Source organism: Panthera uncia, chromosome C2 (assembly GCF_023721935.1).
Source record: "Panthera uncia isolate 11264 chromosome C2, Puncia_PCG_1.0, whole genome shotgun sequence".
Taxonomy (NCBI): domain Eukaryota; kingdom Metazoa; phylum Chordata; class Mammalia; order Carnivora; family Felidae; genus Panthera; species Panthera uncia.
In genome coordinates, this window is record NC_064810.1 from 92,850,561 (window position 1) to 92,875,215 (window position 24,655).

General features: G+C 41.3%; 1 protein-coding gene across 3 annotated transcripts in view; it reads left to right on the forward strand.

The window, feature by feature from the left end:
• The window catches only part of TNIK (TRAF2 and NCK interacting kinase), a 393,469-nt gene extending 374,056 nt beyond the window's left edge, over nt 1-19,413 (forward strand). For all 3 annotated transcript variants that reach the window (XM_049628573.1, XM_049628571.1, XM_049628572.1), the window contains 8 exons: nt 183-353; nt 2,243-2,386; nt 5,354-5,488; nt 9,690-9,790; nt 12,030-12,179; nt 13,901-14,060; nt 14,310-14,449; nt 16,664-19,413. In XM_049628573.1, coding sequence (XP_049484530.1) covers nt 183-353; nt 2,243-2,386; nt 5,354-5,488; nt 9,690-9,790; nt 12,030-12,179; nt 13,901-14,060; nt 14,310-14,449; nt 16,664-16,747 — 1,085 coding nt within the window. In that variant the 3' untranslated portion in view covers nt 16,748-19,413. The remainder of the gene's footprint in view (nt 1-182; nt 354-2,242; nt 2,387-5,353; nt 5,489-9,689; nt 9,791-12,029; nt 12,180-13,900; nt 14,061-14,309; nt 14,450-16,663) is intronic.
• Nucleotides 19,414-24,655: the final 5,242 nt, after the last annotated feature.

Sequence of the window (24,655 nt, forward strand, 5' to 3'; positions counted from 1 at the left end):
ATACTGTAGTCTACTAAAAAAAAAAAAAAAAGTATAAAATGTACATAGTTTCAGAGTTTCTGTGCCTTTCCCATAATGCACACTAAACGAGGAGAAATCATAGTGTTTTGAAGCCCCTTCTCCATACCTCCACTGGTTGTTTTTTAAGATGCCACTGACTTCTCTGATTCTCTTTCTCAAAGCTCTGTTTACTAGCGAACTTCTTAGGCAAGAACAGGCCAAACTCAACGAAGCAAGAAAGATTTCAGTGGTAAATGTAAACCCAACCAACATTCGACCTCACAGCGACACACCAGAAATCAGAAAATACAAGAAACGATTCAACTCAGAAATACTTTGTGCAGCTCTCTGGGGTAAGTTCTTCTTTTTACCACTCGTTAACACATCGACCCTCAAACATTAAAAACCTCTGGAGCTTACTATCCGAAGAGCAATGGTTGAATCAGGGGTGTCAAGTCCTGACTTGAGACCATCTTGGCCTCAGGAGAAATCAAGAGCAATTTTACAGGTAGCAAGAACTGATAGGGCACCTGGGTAACTCAGTTGGTTAAGCGTCAGACTCTTGATTTCGACTCAAGTCATGATCTCAGTTTGTGGGATCGATCCGCATGTCAGGCTCTGCTTGGGATTCTCTCTCTCTCTCTCTCTCTCTGTTCCTCTCCCACTCTCGTGCTTGCACACACACTCTCTCTCTCAAAATAAATAAACATGAAAAAAAAAAAAAGCTGATAACCTAATGCCCAAGATAACAAGATCAGATTCAGAAATGACCTTGACACATAATAGTGATAGCTAAAGTCGGCTGCTGAACCAGCTACCATGTACCACACACTATTTGCCCAGCACTGTGTGATGTGTCCCCCATTCTGCCTTGTATGATCTATGCAATACCCTGCAAGGGGAATTAGATATGACCCCTATTCACAGCGGACAAACCAGCCTAGAATGTTTTAGTGAATTGCTGAAGGCTAGTAGTAGCAAGAGAAAACTGGAAAAGGACAGCAGATGATGAACCTTCCCTTTTAGTTCAAAACATCAACCTATGGTTCTTATAAAAAATGATGCACGGGTTTTAGCTGACCTCAAACTCAGTATAGTTGGGATGAAATTCTGTCAAAGTCCTGGTCTGTGTTACTGCAACCATCTCATACGGATTAAGGAAGGACATGACCCATCTGTATCCATCTAAAATACTAGGCCTAGTTTGGGGCACCACAATCTTATAAGGACAAAAGCATTTGAGATGTTTGGGGAAGTAGATGAAGCCTGGAAACCATTTCATGGGAGATGTGATGGAGGGAATAAGGCACTATCCTCTGGAAAAGAGACAGAAGACAAGATGACCATGTATGTGACTCAAAAAAATACATGTACAAAAAGCAAGAGAAGTCACAGAGTTACCTGTTTGTGAATATAGTTCAGTACACAGTGGACCCTCAGTGTGTTGGTGTGTGTGTGTGTGTGTGTGTGTGTGTGTGTGTGTGGTGTGTTACAGGGGCAGGTGGGAGTTACTTTGTCTAGGGATGAATTTTTAGGATGCCAACTATCCAGACGAGACCACTTACCTGCTAGAGCTTTTCTAATAGGGATGATTGCATGGGAGATAGGCTGGGCTAGATTTAGATACCTGAGTGGTCCCTTACAGCCAATCTTTCTGCAACTCTCAGGCTCTTAACACCTCACTTGCATTGGTTTGTCATTTCCCTGACAGACAGCAGAACCTTGAGGGCATGAGACGTTCTTAAGCTTTTGTGTGAGAAGGAGGAAGGGCTTTTCTTCCAGTGGGGTATGGAAATGGGGCACTCTGCTGTATGGTGAAGGTGGGTAGGCTAGAGATCACTGTGTGGACAGGGGCGGGGCTGCACCTTGGAGAAGTCTTGAGGTGGGATTTATAGAAAGAGCCCAGAAAGGGATGGGTGTTACAGGAAAGGAATAAAGGTAATGATGCTAGTGTCACAGCTGTGCCCAGAGCATCTCTTAAGAAGGACTCTATACTAGGTAGTAAATGGCGAGATGTAATGAATGCTGCTACCACTTTATGAAAGAGAAGTAATTTCATTGCCAGAGGGGCAGTGATTTAATTACTATGGCAGGGCTTCCACTTCTTCACTCCCTCCTGGGGTACCTACTTGCCCATTAGTTTGTATTAACAAGGCACAGTTTCTTAGGTTTTACAGGGACCCCAGATGCAGAAGGTTAAAGCAATAAAAAGTCAGTCTTGGGGTGCTTCTTATATTTGCAGGTGTAAACCTCCTGGTGGGAACAGAAAACGGCCTGATGCTTTTGGACCGAAGCGGGCAAGGCAAAGTCTATAATCTGATCAACCGGAGGCGATTTCAGCAGATGGACGTGCTAGAAGGACTGAATGTCCTGGTGACGATATCAGGTATGTTACTGGGATGTCACCGGAATGACCAAGTCCTCTGAGTCTGCACAGGTAGGAAAGGCCATCCCCTCGGTTCTGAAAAAAACAGTAAGCTCTGCCCTTCCCAGCTAATAGTGACATAAGAAATTATAGCAGGATAGCCAGAGAGATCACTCAGGTTTTATAACTCCGGAGATACTGACCTCCAAAGGGAAGCCTCACACCTCACACCTCTGCACGATCTCTGAATCAAGGAGAAGTACCACAAAGGCTGTATGTTTATAGGCCTTTAACCTCTGCCAGGACTCAAAGATGTCTGAGCTCCAGTCATTGCTACCTACTCTCAGGTGGAGAATATCAAAGTGTGGGCTTCTCAGGGTGGGAAATTTTATAAGCAGAAATGTCTCTGGTCTCTTTTCTCTCAAGAACTGTTCTAGCTTATATTCCACTGATGTCAGCAAATGCAGCTGGCCCATTGGGTGATTGAGTCTGCAAAGAGAATCAGATGTGGGAATCATTCCTGCTACACTCTGCAGCTTTCTGGTTCTCAAAAAGAACTCAAAAAAATAAAAAAAGCCTACACAGAAGTGAAGTTAAAAATGTAACAAGTTACCCTTTGGCAAGGTTAAAAATGTAACCTCAAGGAGCCTGTATTTATTGAAAGTTCTTTCTGATGATCTTTGAAGAAGTTTAATCAATATCCCTTTTCCCCTGCCTTCCCATCCCACCCAGTATGAAACCACTGCACCTCTGTGCATTAGAACCACTTGAATGGATGGGAGAAGCCCAGACCAGTAGGGTCAGAATGCCTGGGAGAAGGGCCCAGGTATCAATAGCTTTCATAGTTCCTAAGTTGTTTCTAATGCGCCGCGAAGTTTGAGAACCAGGGCTCTATACTCAGCCATCATTTCACAAAGAGAAGACACAGGGCTACTGGGTTCAACCTTGAATAAAGTTTAACTCTTGAGCTGTATTTCCATTTTGAAAAACTACCTTCACTTGATGCTACAATTCCCTCTTTCTTTTGCCATTCCACAAAAGTTTCATCTCTTTTTATTCTCTCCAAATAAGACTTAACTGAGTAAATTGTTCTTGTATTATCATTCGAGTTTAATTCAATGTAGTCTTTTGTTCTTGCTAATGGCTTTCTTGACTGCTACACCGGCAAATCAAATTTAAAACCGTACAACTGTCACTCACCTACCGAAAGTGGAAATGATACCAGAAAGTTCACATTCTGGCTTCGTTATGTTGTTAGTGACGTATCCCCGTTCTTAAAAAACGTAACCGTCTCCTCTTATCATGAAGTGTAGATGGGGAAAGTAGAAAACGAAAATAGGAGCAAATGATTCTTGAACTGCCCTCCTTCTTGATCTGCATTGGCACAGAAAGGAGGAAGCACTGGCCTTTCTGCCCATCCTAGCTGTTGGGATCAATTCTGGGCCTCTGTCTATAAAAAGGAATAGCAACTACACAGTGACTTCCTTCATTTATGAATGCACTCTCCTGTCAAATCCAGTGTGTAATGCTTCAATACATTTTCTTCTTCTGGAACTCCTGGGCAGCTTAGTCTGTTAAGCGTCTGACTCTTAATTTCGGCTCAGGTCATGAACTCAAGGTTCATGAGATCGAACCCAGCATTGAGCTCTGTGCTGATATCACAGAGTCTGCTTGGGATTCTCTCTCTCCCTCTCTCTCTCTCTCTCTCTCTCACTCTCTCTCTCTCTCTCTCTTTCTGCCCCTCCCCTACTCATGCACACAGGCTCGCTCGCTCTCTCTCTCAAAATAAATAAATACACTTAAAAAATAAAAATAATAGATAAATAAATTTTGGGGGCGCCTGGGTGGCTCAGTAGGTTGAGCAGTAGACTTAGGCTCAGGTCATGACCTCACAGTTCGTGAATTTGAGCCCTGCGTCAGGCTCACTGCTTTCATCATGGAGCCTGCTTCTGATCCTCTGCCTGCCTCTCTCTCTGCCCCTCCCCCAATTCTCTTTCTTAAAAATAAATATTTTTTTTAAAAGTTAAAAAAATAAATAAATGTTCTTCTTCTTATATATATCACATCTGTAAAATATAAAACATCTTTTGATGCCTAAGAGAAATCAAGGGAAAATAAGTACCCAAGAAGTAGAGCCCACAGGCCTAAATGTCTGATCACTTAGGAAGAGCCTCCCCAAGGCACGTGTTCTTATCTGGTACTCAGATGATCTCATAGGGTATATTAAATTTTGCTCCTTGTGTACCCCTCAACATTTTTAAGATGTTTTCTTATCACAGAATTCCTTGCCCCAGGAGCGCTTTACCAACGGGAATGTTGTATTTTCCAAGTACACATCTCATTCTCTCCTATTTTTGTTTAGTAAGTGATCCCAGAATCATAAACGTGTCCAGGGTTATCTTGTGAGCCCAGGTCGCCTTCATTAATTGTTTCTCTTGTCTCTGTATACAATTCTTTTGTTGTTGTTGTTAGGTAAAATAAAACTACCACCAGCTATCATCTTTAAAGTAATAGAGGAGGCGAATAAGAAGCTCTCTGTTAACATATGTTGTTAGGTTAGAAGGTGAGGGAAAGAAGGTTATGTGCAGTCACACATAAGCATAGTAAAATGTCCAGTTATCAACGCTCCTTCGTGTAATTAGATCTAGAATGTTCTGGCACTCTGATCAACTATTCTGTTACACAGTTAGGTCTTGACACTGCCCTTTGCATTGAGAAGAGAGAGTAAGAGCAGCTTGCTCAGATAAGAAACAACCTGAAGGTAAAGACAAATTATAAAATGGTTATTTGTCCAAAACACTTGGAGGTGTTTTAATCATAAGTCTTGGCATAGGCAACACATGACGATGCTGGGACATTGGTTATTGTGCCTTTACACCATACACAATTGTAAATAAAATAAATGAATTAAATAAAATAGAGATGGGGAAGGACTGAGAGAAAATGCTGTCATAGGGGTGTGAAATTAGAGCTCTGTTATTTCAACAGGAAAAAAGAATAAGCTACGAGTTTACTATCTTTCATGGCTAAGAAACAGAATACTACACAACGACCCAGAAGTAGAAAAGAAACAAGGCTGGATCACAGTTGGGGACTTGGAAGGCTGCATACATTACAAAGTTGGTAAGTGTCAAGACGTGGACTTGTTTACTCAATCAGAATCATTCCATTTTTTTCCAGTCAGGTATTGATGATGCATTTGTTACCAGTTTAAGATGTTGTTGGAACTTAAGGTATACTTGCATTATTTCCAAAAACATCAGATTGATCAAGTTCAAAGAGTACATTCAGAATAAAGTCCTGTGCTCCAGTTTAAACATTTATGTCCACTCCCTTCCAAATACTCATTAAAATAACAGTGAAGGAATTAAAAATGCCATAAACCCACAAGGACATGAGACCAGAAGAAGAGAGACCAGCAAACAAGAGATATCAGCAGAATCGAACAAGAACAGTTGAATGACGAGGACCTAACCTAGATGACCAGGAAATGCTGAAGTCTACATCTGCAGTGAGGAACAGCATCAACATCAATCCAACCACATAACAGAACCCAGGAAGGCCCAGGGTCTGAGGCCCCAGGTGTATCTGAGATAGAGGTGGAAGGAGGAACTGCAAATAGGATTGTTGGATGGGTGATGACCACAAGTCCTCCCCCACTGCAACAGAGGATGAGAAGTTGCCACAACCAATCTGAATTGTGGGAATACGGCATTGCCAGGAAAGACAGACAGATACACACGCACGCACACACACAGACGCACCCCTTCTAGCCCTGTTTAGCTCCCAAAATGTTGGCGACCATATTTATATTCCCAAGCAAGACTCTGAAAGATTTGGTTTTGGAGAAACTAAACAGCCGGAAAGAAAAGATGTTCAGGTACTAACATTTGAAGTGCCATGAAAAAGCTTGCTATCTAACCACCCACACATGAAGCCTGGCAGTGAGTAAGCCCACTACCTGATGTGGGGATATCCGCTAACAGGAAGGAAAATTAAACAGAAAGAAAGGACGGTAGACAAAACAAAGATAATGAGGAGTGAAAAAAATTTTAAAGAAACTTTAATAACCTCAGGGAAATTAGAAAAACTCTTTCCGGAACAGAAGCATAAGGATCATTAAACAGAACATTGGAGCAGGGTCAGGGGAGGTCATTCAGAGACCAAGAAAAAATCTTAGAGATTAAAATATGCTGCTGGGATAAAAAGTGTAAGAAATGTATCGGAAGATAAAGATGAGAGGTCTCCTAGAAAGCAGGACATAAAGAACGGGCAAGAAAAGGTAAGAAAGTAAAAGGATCAATCCAAGTGCTTCATGAGTAACATGAGTTACCCAAGTAACATGAGTTTTAAGAAAAAGAAAAGAAATGGAAAGGGAGGAAAGTATCAAAAAAGAAATATAAGAAAATTTCTAGAATAAGGACTTGAAATCCCAAATTTAAAAGATTCACATAAGGTCACCTGGGTGGCTCAGTTGGTTAACCATCTGACTTCAGCTCAGATCATGATCTCACAGTTTGTGAGTTCAAGCCCCACGTCAGGCTCTGTGCTGACAGCTCAGAGCCTGGAGCCTGATTCAGAGTCTGTGTCTCCCTCTATCTCTGCCTCTCCCCTGCTCGAGCAACTCACTCTGTCTCTCGCTCTCTATATCTCTCTCCCTCTCTCTCTCAAAATTAAATAAACATTAACAAATTTTTTTTTAAAGGATTCACTGAGTACCTGGTATAGTGAATGAAAAAAAAGATTCACAGGAAGATATATTAACATGGCATTTCAGTACCCAGGAAATGAGGAGGTCCTTAAAGCTTCCAGATTATAATTAAAAAATAAATAGTTTATATATAATAGGCACAGAATTAGGTGACTTGAGATTTAGCAGCAATACTAGAAGATGGAACAAAGCCTTCAACTGGTATTTTATAAACCATCTGTATTAAATAGGGTTCTCCAGAGAAACAGAACTAATAGGATACACACGTACACACACGTGTGTATATACATATATATATATATATATATATATGTATATATATAAAGAGGTATATAAATATAAACATATATACACAAGTATGTATGTGTGTATATATGTGTATATGTGTGTGTGTGTGTATATATGTGTATATGTATATATATATATATATATATATAGAGAGAGAGAGAGAGAGAGGGAGGGAGAGAGAGAGGTTTATTATAAGAAATTGCCTCACACAATTATGGAGGCTGAGAAGTCCCAAGATCTGTAGTCAGCAATCTGGAGACCCAGGAGAGCCAGTGTGTAAATCCCAATCTGAAGTCTGGAACAGACCAGTTTCCCAGCTCAATAGTCAGACAGGAGGTGTCCTCTCACTCAATCTTTTTATTCTATTGAGGTCTGTAATTGATTGGATGAGGCACATCCATATTGGGAGAGCAGCCTGGTTTATTCAGTGTACCCACTCAGATGTTGATATGATTCAGAAAAACCCTCACAGACACACCCAGAACAATGTTTGGCCAAATATCCGGGTATTTTGTGGCCAGTCAGGTTGACACATAGAACTTAACCACCATGCCATCAAACTGCCAGTCAATTTTGAATGTTGCATGAAGACACCTTCAGATGTGCAGGTTCTCCAAACATTTATGTTCCATACCCTATTTCTCAGGAAACTACTGACCGATGCATTCCACCAAAATAAAGGAATAAACCTAGGAATCCAGGTAAAAGGTGAAGAAAATACCCAGAATGAGGGGGAAAGAAATTTAGATGACAACTCTACAGAGGCCTAGAAAGGAGTCAGTCCAAGCAGAGTAGAACAAGGAGCATTCCAAAAGGGATGCCTCCAGGAAAAATAAAATGTGACTAATAGATTCCCTGCCATGTTTGACTGTACCGAAGGCCTTTACAGTACCAGCAGAAAGTCTCCGTGGTCAGAGATAGATACATAGACAATAAGGAAGTGGGAAAAAATGACGGAAAACCAAAAAGGAAATGTGGTTGTGGCATACTATTATGTGTTAGCTGTGAACAATAATAATTTCAACATGGGATCTTGATTTCACCAAAAATTTAAAATATAACTGTATCACTGGTGTGGGTGAGGAAGAAATGTGTATGTTTGAGAGAGAGAAGTGCAGAGAGGAGACAGTTCTAATCAACTAAATCCTTTCCATACTCTCAAGTCGATAGATAATATCTATAATGAAAAAAATCAGTAAAATTATAAATATGTTATTTAGAAATATGGAAATAAGTGGCTGAAGAAGTAGTTGAAAGTATATTAAAGACAGAATATGTAAACAGAAGGGAGAGCTCAGAGAGCAAGAATTAAGTTCGTTGCCCTGGGCTGTCCAGTTTCTTTAGGACACAAGTATTCTGTTCATCCAGGTATTCAATAAAATAAATAACTGCTGACTGTGTTAGCCTATTCAGGTTGCTACCGCAGAATACCATGAACAATAAGAGTCTATTTCTCACAATTCTGGAGACTGGGAAGTCCAAGATCAAGGTGCTGGTAGACTCAGGGTCTGGTGAAGGCCTGCTTCCTCATTCATAGACAGCTGTCTTTTCGCCACAACCTCATGTAGTGTCTGGAGAGAGGGATCTTTCTAGGGCCTTTTTTTATAAAGGCACTCATCACTTATAAATTCCTAATAATTGGAATTCAAATTTGAATAATAAGCAAATGGCACACTTTATGTCTCTACCCATTTGCTAATTTTTCTACCATTTGGCCATACCAGCTCTCAGCATCTTCCGTGTGGGTGACTATGAAAGCCAGGCAAGGGAACAGGAAGGCTATTATGCAGATTCTTCTTACAATGAGTAATTCACATCTAGACCTAGTGATTAAAGAGAGTCCTAAGCCTTCAGATGAAGAGCTTTCAGTGTAAAGCCAAAGACCCCAAGCATCTGCAGACCGAGTACTTTAAAGAAAGTTCAGGGGCACCTGGGTGGCTCAGTTGGTTGAGTGTCCGACTTCAGCTCAGGTCATGATCTCGCAGTTCATGAGTTCGAGCCCCGCATCAGGCTCTGTGCTGACAGCTTGCTCAGAGCCTGGAGCCTGCTTCAGATTCTGTGTCTCCCCCTCTCTCTGCCCCTCTCATGCTTATGCTCACTCGCTCGCTCTCTCTCTCTCTCTCTCAATAATAAATAAATGCTAAAAAAAAATTTTTTTAAAGAAAAAAATAAAGAAAGTTCAATCTGTATCTATGAGCAAATCTCACACCAAGAGCATCACCCTCAATTATAATGTATACTCCCATATCGTGGCTTACGCAGTCAGTAATGCAAAAACCTGAATAAGTTGATATACTCTTTTAATTCATAGTTTTTCTATTACAGTTAAATATGAAAGGATTAAATTCCTAGTGATTGCCTTAAAGAATGCTGTGGAGATATATGCTTGGGCTCCGAAACCGTATCATAAGTTCATGGCATTTAAGGTAAGTGGGCATGTGATTATCTAAAGAAGGGATTTTTTAGATTTTGAGTTCCTACCAGTTAACAAAGTGATCTGTCTCACACATCGACCAGTACCAATTTTTTTATATATAATAAACCCCTTTTAAAAGTATAGGAACTCTTATATAGATTTATTATTCCAAAAGCAAAGACTAAGCACCAATCAATGCTATAGAGTTAGTCAAATTAAAATTAACTGGGAGGTGGGGGGATAGATGAAAGGGGAAAAAACTGGGGTGTGCCCTCCCTCATTTCAGGTCTATAAATCATCATCTCCTAGGGACATTTAGTATGGGATGGTTACTGAGCAAAGCATTAGTTGTGATATTAGGCAATAAACTTCATTATTAAGCCACCTAACTAGGGTGCTCTCTGATATGTCATCTGAAAAAGGCAGACCAATGGCAGCACCAAATCTCAAGGATGAACCATGTCTCCAAATCTTCTCATCCTTATAAGCCTTTTGGGGTAAAATCCCTAAAACTCACATAATGAGCATATATCCCCAATGTTACCGGACTTCTCTGAAATGAATACTGAATGTGGTTACATACAAATGGCTTGGTTTCTCTGCATTCTGCTTTTCGTTTTTGACCTTATCTGAGTCTGTACCCACCATGGTTGGATCAGTCTTCATGGCACTCAGTAAGGGTGTGATGAGGATATGCTAGCGTCGTGGACTCCAGCTCGTGAAAGCTGACCCCTCCCCCCAGATGCTGGAAGGACCAGTACTTGCTAGCACTCTGGTGTTTACAGAGCTGCAGAGTCTATCCACAGCCCACGTGAATTAATCTTCTGCTCCTTGTCTCTGTCTGCCTGTGTCTCTCACTTTCTTTATAGCGCATTGGCCCTCACTTTTTCTCCCCATCCTTGTGACTGTTGTCTCCCTTTGACCCTTTATGTACTCTTTCTTGCCACTTATGCCATGTAAGGGCAGAAGCTGCCTTGGAAACATTAGGAGGCTCCCTTTGGGGCGGAATCACCCCACTCCTGTTCCGTTAGTGCAAGGGGCTCGTTTGCGAGGTGCTCAGGAAGGCAGGTACATCAAAGGAAATAGGCTCCCCTCCACTTTCATGGAGAGAAATTTTTGGAATGTATTAAGTTAGTAATAACACTTAAGGGATAACTCCTAACTAAGCCGGAGCAATGCTGCTGTTCTGCCAAAATCTCTGTCCATGAACGCTTTTCAAAGTTCCCATTCCCAGTCAGGTTGGGAAGTTACTGCTGTTGGTTTACCAGCCAAAATGCCACCTGTGGCACCGAGCCCGTAAGGAGGCCAGTGCAAAGACAAGGACTGGAGCAGGGAGGACTGGAGCTGGCAGGAGATGAGGCCAGGGCCTCCCCTAGTCAGAGACTCCTTTAGCAAAAGATGAAGAAAGGGCACTCCGTTTGGGTGGCGATGGCCATAAAGCTGAGGCACTTGTGGTTTCACAAAGTCTCTCCCAGATGTCAAGACCCAATAAAGGTTGGCTGTGCAGGAATAATGGCAAAAGAAAACAGAGGAATGCTTGACAGCTTGTTGGGGCTTGGGCTCTGGATTCAAACACATGGGACCTTGATAAACTTGGCTGGAGCTCTCTTTTTTCCTTCCTAGTTAAGCCCAACTAGCCAACATAAGTCATGAGTCTTATGATGTTCCAGCCTCCCCCGCCTTCTCTATTGCCCAAACCTAAGTCTCAGATGTCAACAGTAAGTTTAAAGAAGGTGCCAGTCTGATGCTCACTCACTCGCTGAGGGAAAACCAGAACCAGAGCATGCCCGTTAATCCTCAACAGACTAGGCACAGAGCTGCCCAGCTGTCTACCCCAGGCTATCTCTGAAAGGGTAACGGCCATGCCTGGGCCCGGCTGTTCCATGGGGAGAAAAGGAGCCAGAGAGAAGTGACTGTACCTTCCCCAGAGGGAAAAGGCCAGAAATAAACAGGAAGAAACAGCAGCACCCAGATGCCAAGTTTTAAAGTATAATGACACTGTCAAAACTGACAACGGTAAACCACTTCTCTTCCCTAGAGGACAAGGGGTAGAGACGGGGGCACAAAAGGATGTTAGACCCTTCCTCCTAGAGCCAGAATATGAATAGACCTAAAGCTGAAAGAGGGATCTCTGGGACTTTCAGTGTAAGAAAATCAGATACTAACTTCCACCAGGCTTTGGCTAAAAGAAAACAATTTTCAGATAACCTCTTTGAACGATGTGGACACTCATGGGGTGCTTTTTAAAGTCTTTTGCAGATCTCCAGCACAAGCCACTGCTTGTTGATCTCACGGTAGAAGAAGGTCAAAGATTAAAGGTTATTTTTGGTTCACACACTGGTTTCCATGTAATTGATGTTGATTCAGGAAACTCTTATGATATCTACATCCCATCTCATGTAAGTTCCTGGGAGCCCGCTGTCCAGGTTCTGTGTACAACAACATGCATGCGGGAAGAGATTTGCTCTTGCACATTTTTAGCGGAAGTCCTGCTAATTTTTACTAATCGGTAAAGTAGATGGACTTTTAGCCTCCACTGAATAGACAATGCTTTTAATACACAAAACATGTGAATTTCATTTTTATGACTGCTTGAAACTGAGTAACACATAACAGCAATTCTTTGCCATGTATTAGACATGTCGTCTCGTTGGACTTTAGATGAAAATGCATATGATATTTTTCCTTCAGGGGCATAAATTGTGTTTTTGAAGCAAAAGTGTAGTAGATGAGTTCCTAGCTTCAGTTTTTGAAGGGAGATGGGCTCATTTTACATGGGAAGTCAGTGGCCCCTTTGTGCTATCTTTGTTGCTCTCTTCAACTTGAGGGGAGCATCGTATAGAGGAATCAGACACTGGAGTGCATCCCTGGCATTAGCATGTACTCATTGTGCAGTAATGGGCACATTAGACAGTCCCTCCAAGCCTTGACTTCCATATCTGTAAAACGGGGATTAAAGGACCTATTCCAGAGGGTTATCGTCAGCATTAAATGAGGCAATACCTCTAAGGTACTTGCCATAAGCCCCTGCAAATTGTAGTATTAATATTGCTATACTGACACATTGCCCCAAACCTGACTTTTAAACAGAAATGCCACACATGGTTCCACTTATTAGGATTGGTGCGGTGCAAGTTGTGTTTCCTGTACGTAATCCCAAGGCTAACGTACCATAGACGCTGTCAGGAAAGTCTGAGGCCTGATCTGTTGCTGATTGGTATTTTGAGAGTTTAAAGACTTTACTGCAAAGAAGCACAACAATTGAAAAAAGTTGTTTCAGTGCCTAATGCGCACACGCTGCCTCACACACACGCACGCAGTGTTCATTACTGTGTCAGAGCTTTTCACACAGGTATGTGCAAATGCACACAGGACTCACAGCTCATGTTCTCAGTGAGGTGACTGGGGCCTCACTATGAGCATCCTTGATCCTCTCATCTACCCAGCCAGGCAACTACTGGACCACCATGACATCTCGGCTAGGGGAATTTTTTTTCTAAACAAGCCATTAATTTGCATTATGTAGGCACCCAGAAAAACATTCTGTGTTGTATGCTCATAGCCTATTTGTAGGCGTCTGTTTGGGTCCCACCCTTTGACCCCATTTAGGCTGTTCCCATTAGATTCAGTTGATTTTCATTCCCCTCATCTTTTTTAGAAGTAGATGGAAAACACATGAGTTTTAATGTCCATGAGACAGGAGCTCAAATCCCAATTCTACCACCAAATATCAGTGCAACTACGATCAATTTACATAACCCCTCTGACATGCAGGTGCCTCATCCAAAAAGATATCTACCACAGGGAGCTGTCCTAAGGACTAGGAATTATGCATGTAAGGAGCCCAGTGCTTGGCACATAGTAGGTGTTCCATAGTTGTAGTCGTTTGTTTTAGGAACAAGTGAATTGGATTCTCGACCTAGTGCCGAAGTTTGTATTTGTATGCTGGGGTATCTGACAGATCAGTGGTTAAATTAAGCAAAGCAGGGCAAAATGTCAGTCTCTAGAATGAAAATGGGGGTGGGGGAGGGATCCTTTTGTACAATTCTTAGAGATTAATAGTCAGGGTGCTGTCTTATTTTTTAAAAAGAATAATACCTGGCCTTTCTTTGTCTCCTAGATTCAGGGCAATATCACTCCTCATGCCATTGTCATCTTGCCTAAAACAGATGGAATGGAAATGCTTGTTTGCTATGAGGATGAGGGGGTGTATGTAAACACCTATGGCCGGATAACTAAGGATGTGGTGCTCCAATGGGGAGAAATGCCCACGTCTGTGGGTAGGTTAACCATTCCTTATCTCCTTCAGCAGTTACACCCCCCAAATGAAACGAAAGTCAAGAAATGTGAAACAACCATTTGATCCCACAAAAAAAAAAAAAAAAAAGTCTGTGAATAACACTTGTAAGACTTGCTTTGTCTGTTTATCTCAAGTCGTTTGTCATTTTTGTGGTTAAGATGTGAACAGATGCTGTGAGTTATTGCCCATCTAATGTTTTTAATGCAGTTTTGGAAATTCCTTTTGACAGCCTACATTCATTCCAATCAGATAATGGGCTGGGGCGAGAAAGCTATTGAGATCCGGTCAGTGGAAACAGGACATTTGGATGGAGTATTTATGCATAAGCGAGCTCAAAGGTTAAAGTTTCTATGTGAAAGAAATGATAAGGTAAATCCGTTTCAACATTTGCATTAGTGTTTGCATTTTAAGAGACCACCAGGTACCTGTGAAACCTTCATTTTCCTTTATACTGATTTGAATCACATCTGTGTTAAACAATCAATATTATCTTCAAATGGCATTATTTGGTTTGATTCACGTGAACCCTCAAAATATAGTATTCACATATTAAAAAAGACATTAAAACTTCCAAAAATTTCTTGTAAACCCATAGTAACTTTTGTGGCCCACAGGCCTTGCGATGACTCAGCAGACATCCCAAATTCTCCCAAGCACTTGGGAGGCTTGGCCCATCGTTAATCATTCACACAGGGTCAACTTCACACTCCACTTTTAGACGTGTCACAAAGTCACCATGAGAACCTAACCCATCACATTATATCCACTTTTAAATGTAAAACATTGGACATATAGAAATATAAACTTTCAAAAATTGTCACCCATTCCTTAACAAATGCACCATCACAAACTCAACTAGTGCCATGTCCTGTGTCATTCCAGCCATGTTTCTTCCAAAGTGTCATAGGGGGACTGTTTTGCAGTGAAATTGGTGGGGTCCGTCTGGCATGATCAGTGGCCTCAGAAGGGTATTCTTCGGCAACACTGCTTCTCCTTTGGCCTCCGTGTAGACCAACCCAAAGTGTTTAGTGTTAGTAGCTAAGCTGTGCTCATTTGTGAATTCATCCTTTGTGACTATGGCCAACTTAGAAATGCTGTCCCCCAAACAGCAGGAATAAACACTTGTAGTAAAGAATGTGATGGATTGAACAGATGTACATCTCTTGGTCCGCCCTAGCACGCCAGAGGCCTGATTGGTCTTAGTCCAACCCTGGGAGTGTGAGTCTAGACTATATCCAACCCTGGCCAACTACTCTGACCTGGTGTGGTCTGGATAGACAGTAGCTGTGGGTGGCACGGGTGGTTCCAGGGCCTTACCAGAGTATGCCAGGAAGCAGACCTGACCCCTGGCAAAACTCCAGCCCCAATCCAGTCTCTGGGGATCATAAGACTAGGAGTGATCTGGGCATAGACCACCACACTCAAGTTCATAGAAGACCAACCCCAGCAAGCCGATTTCAAGCCATGCCCATGCCCTCAGGAGCCGGCTGGGACCACACCGGTATCTGGGGCCCAAGGTTTAGAGCCGAGGGTGCACACAACCTGGAGAGAACAGCAGCCCTTTCTTTCCCCCATTGTGTTTCCATGGGTCCTCTGTGCTTCCACATTTTGATTCATTGACCCTAACAGTAGCTGTACTTACATACGTAGCTTTAGCTGAATGCCAAGCATTTCCACAGAACTTTGTAAGAAGTCGTTGTTGGGAGAGACAACATTCTTCTGAAGGAGTTGTGGAAATGAGGTAGCAGAGACTTTACACTAGTGACAAAAGTAAATGCCTTGGACCAAAGTTTGGCGTTGGCTGATTGAAGGGCTAGGCCACAGCCCAGAATAGTATTTAGCTCGGGCAGTGGTTCACTGACATTCAAACAAGCAATAACCCAAATTTTGCTCACTTCTCTTAGTTGTTTGATAAAATGATTTCACAGACCCAGACCTAATGGACTGTGGTTCTATTAATGCCATTATCTCCTAGGATATGCCTGCACCAGCTGACAAGCCAAGAGTTAACTTTTGGCATACCAAATGAATAGGCATTAAACACCTTATCCTATCTGATGACATAATTTTTTTTCGTAACTTTAAAAATTGAGAACTGAGGTTGTATAGTAGTCAGTTGACCCCAAAATCCCCCCCTCCCCCCACTGACTTTGGGAATTTGAAAAGATTCTCTTCAGTCCCAAAGTCTGCCCTCTTGTCAGTATGGGAGAAAGCCTCTATGGCTTTCCAGAAATTAACAAAAGACCTGTTGTGTTCTAGGCCAGAAGTCTAGCACATTCCCTAGCACGAAACTCCCTTTTAAAACATAAGCATCCTAAGGGATGTTGCAAATCAATATATAGCCCCTCCCATGTTCCCGAAGGCCAGTACCACAATAAGTAATAGTAACAATCATAGTAATAAAGTCAGGAGTGTTTACAGAGGATGCACTGTATTAAAAGGCACTTTATAAACACCAGCCATTGAGTCTTAAGAGCTGACACATGGCAAGGATAGAACATGTGAGAGAAAATGGATGGACGGTTGAAGAAAAGAGGAAAAGAAACCATGCAGTTGAACTAACTTCTTTTTAATTTCAAACAGGTATTTTTTGCATCCGTGCGATCTGGAGGAAGTAGCCAAGTGTTTTTCATGACCCTCAACAGAAATTCCATGATGAACTGGTAACAGAAGAGCACTTGGCACTTATCTTCATGGCGTTATTTCTAATTAAAAAGAACATAACTCATGTGGACTTATGCCAGTCTAGAGGCAGAATCAGAAGGCTTGGTTGAACATCCCGCTTTCCCCTTTTCCTCTCTCTCCGCCCGTCCCAGTACAGCCCACAGTCCATCTTTCAGTGTTGCAGCCTGGTTGAGAAGGAGAGAAAAAGGTGGCAGGAATTTCCAGGAGATCCCCAAGAATGCTGCGTTGTCTGTGGACAGAGATGGACCATGGTGCCCTTCGGAGTTAGGGATAGAAACAAATATTGTGTGCTCTTATGATTCAGCTGTGTTATGGTGGATTTTGAGTTTTGTTTTGTTTTGTTTTGTTACCTTTTTTCTTTACCCCCTTACTTTGTAAGAATGGGGAGAGAATGCATACCGAGAAAACGAGTCTGTTTTTTAATTCCTTCTGCCTGCTAGCTTTAAGTATACGAGATGTTGTAAAATTTCCAATTTCAAATGGTGAGAGACAGCACAATAAATGTACCTTATCTCCTTACACTGAAGGCCATAATTGCATAGTGGGGTAATTTTAGAACTCTTTTGCCTTCACCAACCCAAAAGATTGCTTTTTGATAGCAACTGGCTAATGAATTTTTAAGAGAAGAAAAATACTAGTTTTCTCCTCTTTGGGGAAATAGATTTTAAATGGCTAAACTACTAGCCTTAGACTAATAAAATCAACTACCATTTTTGTGAGTCTGACAGGTCCTGTTTTTATATGGCCCTGTACAGAATGGAATGTGTGGAATAGGATAGTAGTGCCATTGAGTCGAGTTGGCTCTAACGATTGAGGGACTCCGTAACACAACTTTCCCTCAGCTATTATGCAACAGATCAGGGCAAAAGATGGGATGACTGTTGGGGTCAGACAAAAAGAGCTTCTGGGAAACAAGCTAAAAAAATGTGTGTATATATATATATGTATATATATATGTATGTATGTATATACACACACACATATATATATACATATATATATATATATATACACATTCTTTTTTTTAATGCATAAAGCCTCCAGCTAAGAGGTCATTTGCTTTGGGCTTCATTAGGAGGGAGACTTTGTCGAGTTCTTTCTGGGAATTGGGGAGTGAATGACATCCAAGCCCTGGTCATTCCCAGCTTTCTCCTGAGGGTGCCACTTTCTGAAAATGAAAACTATGACTGAAAAAAAATAATAACAATAAATGTTTCTGAGCTGCCTGTGTTCTCTCTGGGTTGGTGAGAGAAGGGACAAGACTACCAAGCCTGCCTGAGACACAGCGGGCACCATTGGTTCAGAGTTGATAGAACTTAAAAACAAGGCTTTGGCCAAATTTCTGAGACCCTAATCATTTTACCTTCCTCCAAATTACCCAACATACGGTAAACAACATTTGTGCAGAGATATGTATGTATTTAGTTCAGGTTGACTTGTGTCCTTATAAACTCTTACTCGGATGATTTGAACTTTTACGTGACTGTCTGGGTTTTTTTTTTTCCAAAGCTACAAGCATGGCCGCCTGTGGTATCGAGGTGTTGCAAAACGATCTGTGTTGCGCTTCCTGTTTTAACCTACCTCGTTTTGTTTGTTTTGTTTCACTGTTCATCACAGCAGTGTTATCTCCAGGAGACATATAGAGAGCTCAACTGGCAATCTCAGGTGTATTTAATATTTTTTTAAACAAAACAGTAGTTGACCAAATTGTTCTTCTGGAAAAATTAAAAAAAAAAAAAAAATCCAACAACAACAAAAACAAATGTGGCTTATTTCTGAAGAAAACAATTAATGTAAACAGATTTTCTTTTTAAAGTCTGTGATCCTACTGATTTTGCCTAAATACATTAGCAGCTGATGTACTATTAATGAGAACGAAATACACGTTAGGAAAATGGAGCCATCTCAATCTGGTGGTTTAGGCAAACAGGGTAAGGGCATGGGGAATTATTCCAGTTTCTGAAGTAAATGATTCTTCCCCTCCTGTAAAGGTGGTTATCATTTGCATTTATTCTAAACAGGTAACACACAAGAATGGAATTGAGGATTATCTTCAGGTGATCACCAAGATGTCCTCACCATGGTCCCTTTAGCTCTCAAAAGCAATGAAATCCCCCCTGTTCTCATTTTTACTGCTGTGGTTCTGCTGCTGAACAATCTATCTTCACAAATTCCATGCAACAAATTCAGCAATAACTTTGTGGATTGAATTTAACAACTACTGTAATTGGATGCCAACATGGACAAAATATATTGATTTGGGTCTCACCCCCAAATGCGATTGCCACCAGCTCTTTATATTGCTGCTGTGGTATTTTGAACCAGAAGCTTCTTTAAATTATGTTGCAAACTGATCTTTGTTTTTATGTTATGTTTTGTTTTTATTTCTAAGTGATGAGTTTGAAACACACAGCTTTAAATGATTTTTTTATTGTGGGATTTTGGGTACAGTTAAGAAATAAAAGGGAATCATTGTGTTTAAACATAAGGTAGTTTGTGAATGTATTTTTTAAAATCTAGAGTCATTGAAACAAAAACTCATAAAACAATATTAATGCAGTCTTGTTTACAGTATGTACAGTGACATAACATAGAACATGAGCTTTTTCTGGTGCCAACAACAATAAAACACAGACGTTAAACATCAAGCCATGCCTTCTATATTTTTGTACAAATATTTTACACTGAGTACAAGGCAAAACTAAATTTAAAAGGTCCCCTACCAAAGCTGTGTTTCTTAACAGATACCTAAATCACTCCTGGAAGCTTTTATCTTCAAGAATATATTTTCTTCCATCAGGACAGGCCGTAGCCCTGACCCGTGGAGACCCAGTGTGCCATGCGGAGTATTTCAGACTATTGTTCTCATGGCTCATAATAATCCTCAGCTTTCTGGTTTGTTTTCTTCCCCCCGCCCCGCCCCCGCCTCCTTTTTTGCCCCATTTTTCCCCCTTTCTTTTTTCTTTTTTTTTGGGGGGGGGGTGGATTGTGCTTTTCATTCATGTTAATTCCATTTTAATAAAAATTTCTTTACTTTTGAAACCAGTTAGTTTCCGTTTTTAGTTTTAGTTCTTCCCATAGGGGATTTTGTCAGTAGAATTGGCTCGTCTTATTTTTCTTTTACAAAGAGAAACTGAGCCTTCCCCCCAAAGTAAGTTTCACTAGAGCTTTTTGGTTCTTGTTGCTCTAAATTGATAATCATGCATAAATCCACTGAGCCTGCCCGTGTCATAGTCTTGACCCAGGTTCTAGCAGGTGGCCATCATTCTAGGGTGCCAGTCCGGGGAACCGTAGTATGGATTCCTGCTTCCACTGGGTGGTAGAAACAGATGACCACTAGGATCTCGGTTCAAATGGTGAGAGTCCTCCCAAGGCCAGTTGCACTCCGACCACTGCCAGTGCACACAAGATAAATGAAGACAGCTTGCACCAAGTTCCACATAAAATTTATGGTTCTGTTTATATACACCTCGTGATTTTTCTTGAAGACTTTTAAACGATGCTTCAAGACCCAGAGCTGCTTCACCAGTATAGATGATGGCACAGATGAAATCCCACAAGGCCACTTGGACAGGAATCCCATTTTTCTTAACACAATGGCATCGCTTTCTAAGGTACACTTCTTGCATACTTGGCATCCAGCACATGTTTTTCCAAAGCATCTTTTTTGGTTGTCAAGACCTACTAACAGTTTTCTGTCTGCTCTTGTGACTCATCGGTAATTGGTGTCTCTGGTCCCTCATGTGCGGTAGATTAGAAAGAGATGCGAGATTCAGGTCAGAGCCCTTTTGGTTTTGTCCATTGCCAGACAAAGAAGTGCCTGAAGCCTGACCTCCCATTCCATGAAGTTAAAAAAAAATTTTTTTTCTCTACTATTATGTGTACCAGTTCCCGTCACTGTATTCTTGAAATGTGAAAGAGCTCTTTGTGTTACTAGTGTGTGCTGTCTTTGAAAGTCCGCTTGAACAGGCATCACTTGTATTTGTGCTGATTGCTTTAAGATGGAAGATGTGCCACATTATTTTTAGGAAAGAAAATAAAACTCTTTAACCCAATGGAGGAGAACAGAATATCCACAATACACTGATAACAATTCTGAATCATCTTATCAAGCCCCTGATATTCCAAAATCCATCTCAACAGTTTCTGTGAATTATTAATTACCTTTTAATTCATGCCTCACAAATTTCAATCTCACCAAATCAAACAAAGCACAACAAACCAATCTATAACTGGCTTCTCCCTTGAAACTACATAGTTACAACATAAAACCCAAAAGTCTAAATGTGATTTCACTTACCAGCCAATATTTCTCAAATGCCACTACATTTTGGCTCTGATCAGCACAGTGGCATCAGAAATCCAAAGGTGTGCTGTGCTTTCATGGGTCTCAAAATGGTATAAACTGAGCTCTTTTCAGAAGCCTCAGCAAAGAAGAAAATCCCTTGAGAACTTTCAGGTTCAAAACCGACCATTTGTACATTTCTACTAAGCATTTTCTAGTGTTGTTTGATTTTCATGCCGTCTCATTCTTGTGGGAATTTTTCCACAGACGACTAGAATATTTTTTTAAAAATGCAGTGTTAAACAGTATGAGACCATAACTCTCTGCTGTGAACTTTATCCTTCCAGGCCTGCCATTTCAGGAAGTGCCCGAATGCACCAAAACTAGAATCCCCATAAAAGCATTTTTTGAAACAAAAATCCCTGGATATGTTTTTGAGATATTTTAAATCTGGATCAAAATCTTAGACTCTGTGTCCATGAGGCCAAACATTTGGATGAAGACTGAAAACACACACACACACACACACACACACACACAGTTAAAAATAGAAATGTTCTAAAGATTACAGATTTGGGGCTTTGTGTAGATACCTTCAAACTAACTCACCTTGCATGACAGGGTTTGGTTTCGATGGTTTGTGTTTATCATCACCGAGTTGCATTGTGCTATTGAGGCAGAGCAAAGTCTCCTGGAGAGGTGAGTCTTCACCTGCCAGCAATGGTTCGTTATTTACATGACAACTATCCATGCCCCAGCTGCCCCTTCCTCTCAGTCTCTTCCCCTGGGGTTAGTGTTAAGGAATAGTAATATTGTATTATGCCTTGTTTTAAAACCTTAGTTATGACCCTGAATCAGAATTTCAAATGTTAGGTGACAGCAAGTAATCACAGCAGGGGAAAAAAAAAATGACAGCTTGGATGAACTTTAAAATTGGATGTTGTGAAACTATTTTGGGGCGTTGTAGCTGTCTTATTTACAATGTCACCATAACCGTAGAGATGCCAGATTTACAGGATTGGGAAGGGAGACTATCATTTTGCTACGCCTACAAATGTCTACATGGTTTAAATCTCCAGTTTTCTAAAGTGTTTTAAATTGTCAAAAATATGCTGAAACTGGGTAAGTCTCAGCTGTGTTAGGGTAAAAAAGAAAGTATTCTTGGTGTATTTTCTAGTCTGAACCTTTGGGTTACTTTCCAGTATTTCTTTTCCTACATACAAAAAGCCTTCAGTTTGTTGTCTCTAGTTGTTCTGAGCAGTATTTAGAAATGATCTGGTAGATTCTAAGCCAGGGTTTTCCCATAAAGTCAATGCCATGCCTTGGAATATATTATATGATCACTGTCAAAATGTGAGTAATAAAACATTAATAGTAGTAGGATGCCTGCTTGTCCCTCATTGCCCCTTCCAGACTGTGACCCATCCCTCGTAAGCACCCGGTGCTTTGAAGCTCTTGCCATCAACCTACAAAGTCCCTATTTACCTTCCTTCACCCCCTCTCATTGCTTAAGTATTTTCAGGTTTGGCTCACCATCACTGTCTCCAACTTTTGGAGATTCAATATCCACTTAGACAATCCTATAAATACCCTGGTTTCTCTGCTTCCTGGTCTTGTGTCGTGAAACACATGACCACTCTACTGCCTCCTTAATTCATAGCAGGCTCTGGGTCAGTCTCCTCCAACCTCACCAAATGAAGGTCACTGCCCACAGAACTCCCTCCCTTTCCTGCATCGCCATTTTCCCCCAACCTAATGGAGGATTTCACTACATTCATGCTGCTACCTCTTGTCTTATAAAACACCTTGGCCCCCTTAACCCTGTCGAACCACCGTCTCATTTATCTTCTCCCCGTCACAGAAAAACTCCTCAGAGGGAATTATGTAAACTTACTATCTTCAGTCCTCTTGTCCTTTGGTCTCTTGAACCAAATTAAATTCAGGCTCTCGTCCCCACGGTAGTAGCTATTGCTAAGAAAAATGTATCTCCATGCTGTCAACTGCAAAGGTTAGGTCTCTGGCTTCATGCTTTTGACTTCTCTGCAGTCTTTAACACAGTTAATAACACCTTCTTTCCTGAAATACTTTCTCAGCTCTGGAATATCCCTCATGTTCTCTCATGCCTCTGGCCACTGCTTCTTGGTCTCCTTTGCCAAGTCCTTGGAGTGCCCAACACTGGTCTGTTTCCAGTGTTGGGGCTCTAGACACCATCAGTGCACTGAAACACCCATATTTCCAACTCCAGCCCTCACCTCTTTCCTGAATGCCAGAGGTCTATGTCTAACTTGCTACTTGATATCTTCATCTGGGTCTGTAGTTGGCATCTCCAACTCAACATGTCCAAAACTCACCTCATGTGCACCCCACCCACAAATCTGCTCCCCGTACAGTATGTTCTGTGTCAGTAAACAACTCCATTCTTCCAGACTGGAAAATTGTATAGTTGCCCTTAAATTTTCTCCTTCACATACCACATACAATCCATTGTGGGGAGGGGAATATATAGTTTTTCCTAGCTTCAGAATGTATCCACAATCCATGGATATAGGAGTCCATGCCACATCTTGCCTGGGATGACATAAAACATGTACAGGTGCTGCCACTTTTCTACTCGTGTCTGTAATGCCTTTCCACCTCCCTCAAAGTGGCAGTGTCCTTCCAATAGCACTAAAGCCCCTAATAAATCTGACGCACCCTTTGCCCCATCTCCAACCACTGCTACCACTTCTCTGACCTCACCTGCTATTTCCCTAGTTCATTTGCTCCACCACCCTGCCCTTGCTTTATCCAGAACACCCTCAGAGCGTGCTCTTGTCTCAGGATCTTTGTCCTGGCTGCTGCTTCTGTCTGGAAACCTCTTCCCCCACACCTCTGCGTGATTTGCCCCTCCTTTCCTTTAGGTCCCTGCACAAATACTCCTTTACTGTCAGAGACCTATGTAATCTCATTTTCGCCCACTCATTTTCGGCCCTATTGCTTTTCACAGCACTTATCAGCATCTGCCTTGTTCATTGGCCTATCTCCAGTGCTTTGAAGAATAGCTAGCTGACAAACAGTACACATATTTATTGGATGAATTAATGAGTGAATGAAAGTAAACAATAACAGAGTTTGGGAATCAAAAAAGGTTATAGAACTATATGGTCATTTTCATTTCAATATCAGAACAAAAAGCTATGTCCAAAGCTTATATCATAAAAGGATCGGTTTGCTTTCATGTCGAAAATAGAAAACCCCATGGATTTTCTTTCCTGGAAGGCTATTGTAGATGGAAACCACTATGATCCTGGCTGTACTGTCTTTTTCCATTACTCATCTTAACAGACCAAGTCGCAGGGCTGGAGGAGAGACTGTTATATAGAACCTGAAGAAAAGCAGCATTTCAAAACCCTTACGTTTATACACATAATGATCCGTTTTAAACTCTTGGTATTGCAGAGTTATTGGAAGTGGGAAGAGGATTCTGCATTTTGTTTTCTGGTCTAAATGTTTAAAAATGACATTTTTTTTCTAAAAAAAGAAATAAACAACAGGAAAAGTATCTCCTGCCCAAGGCAGCTTCAAGAAAACCTAATGACATTTGGCTCTTATCATTTGGCCAAGTG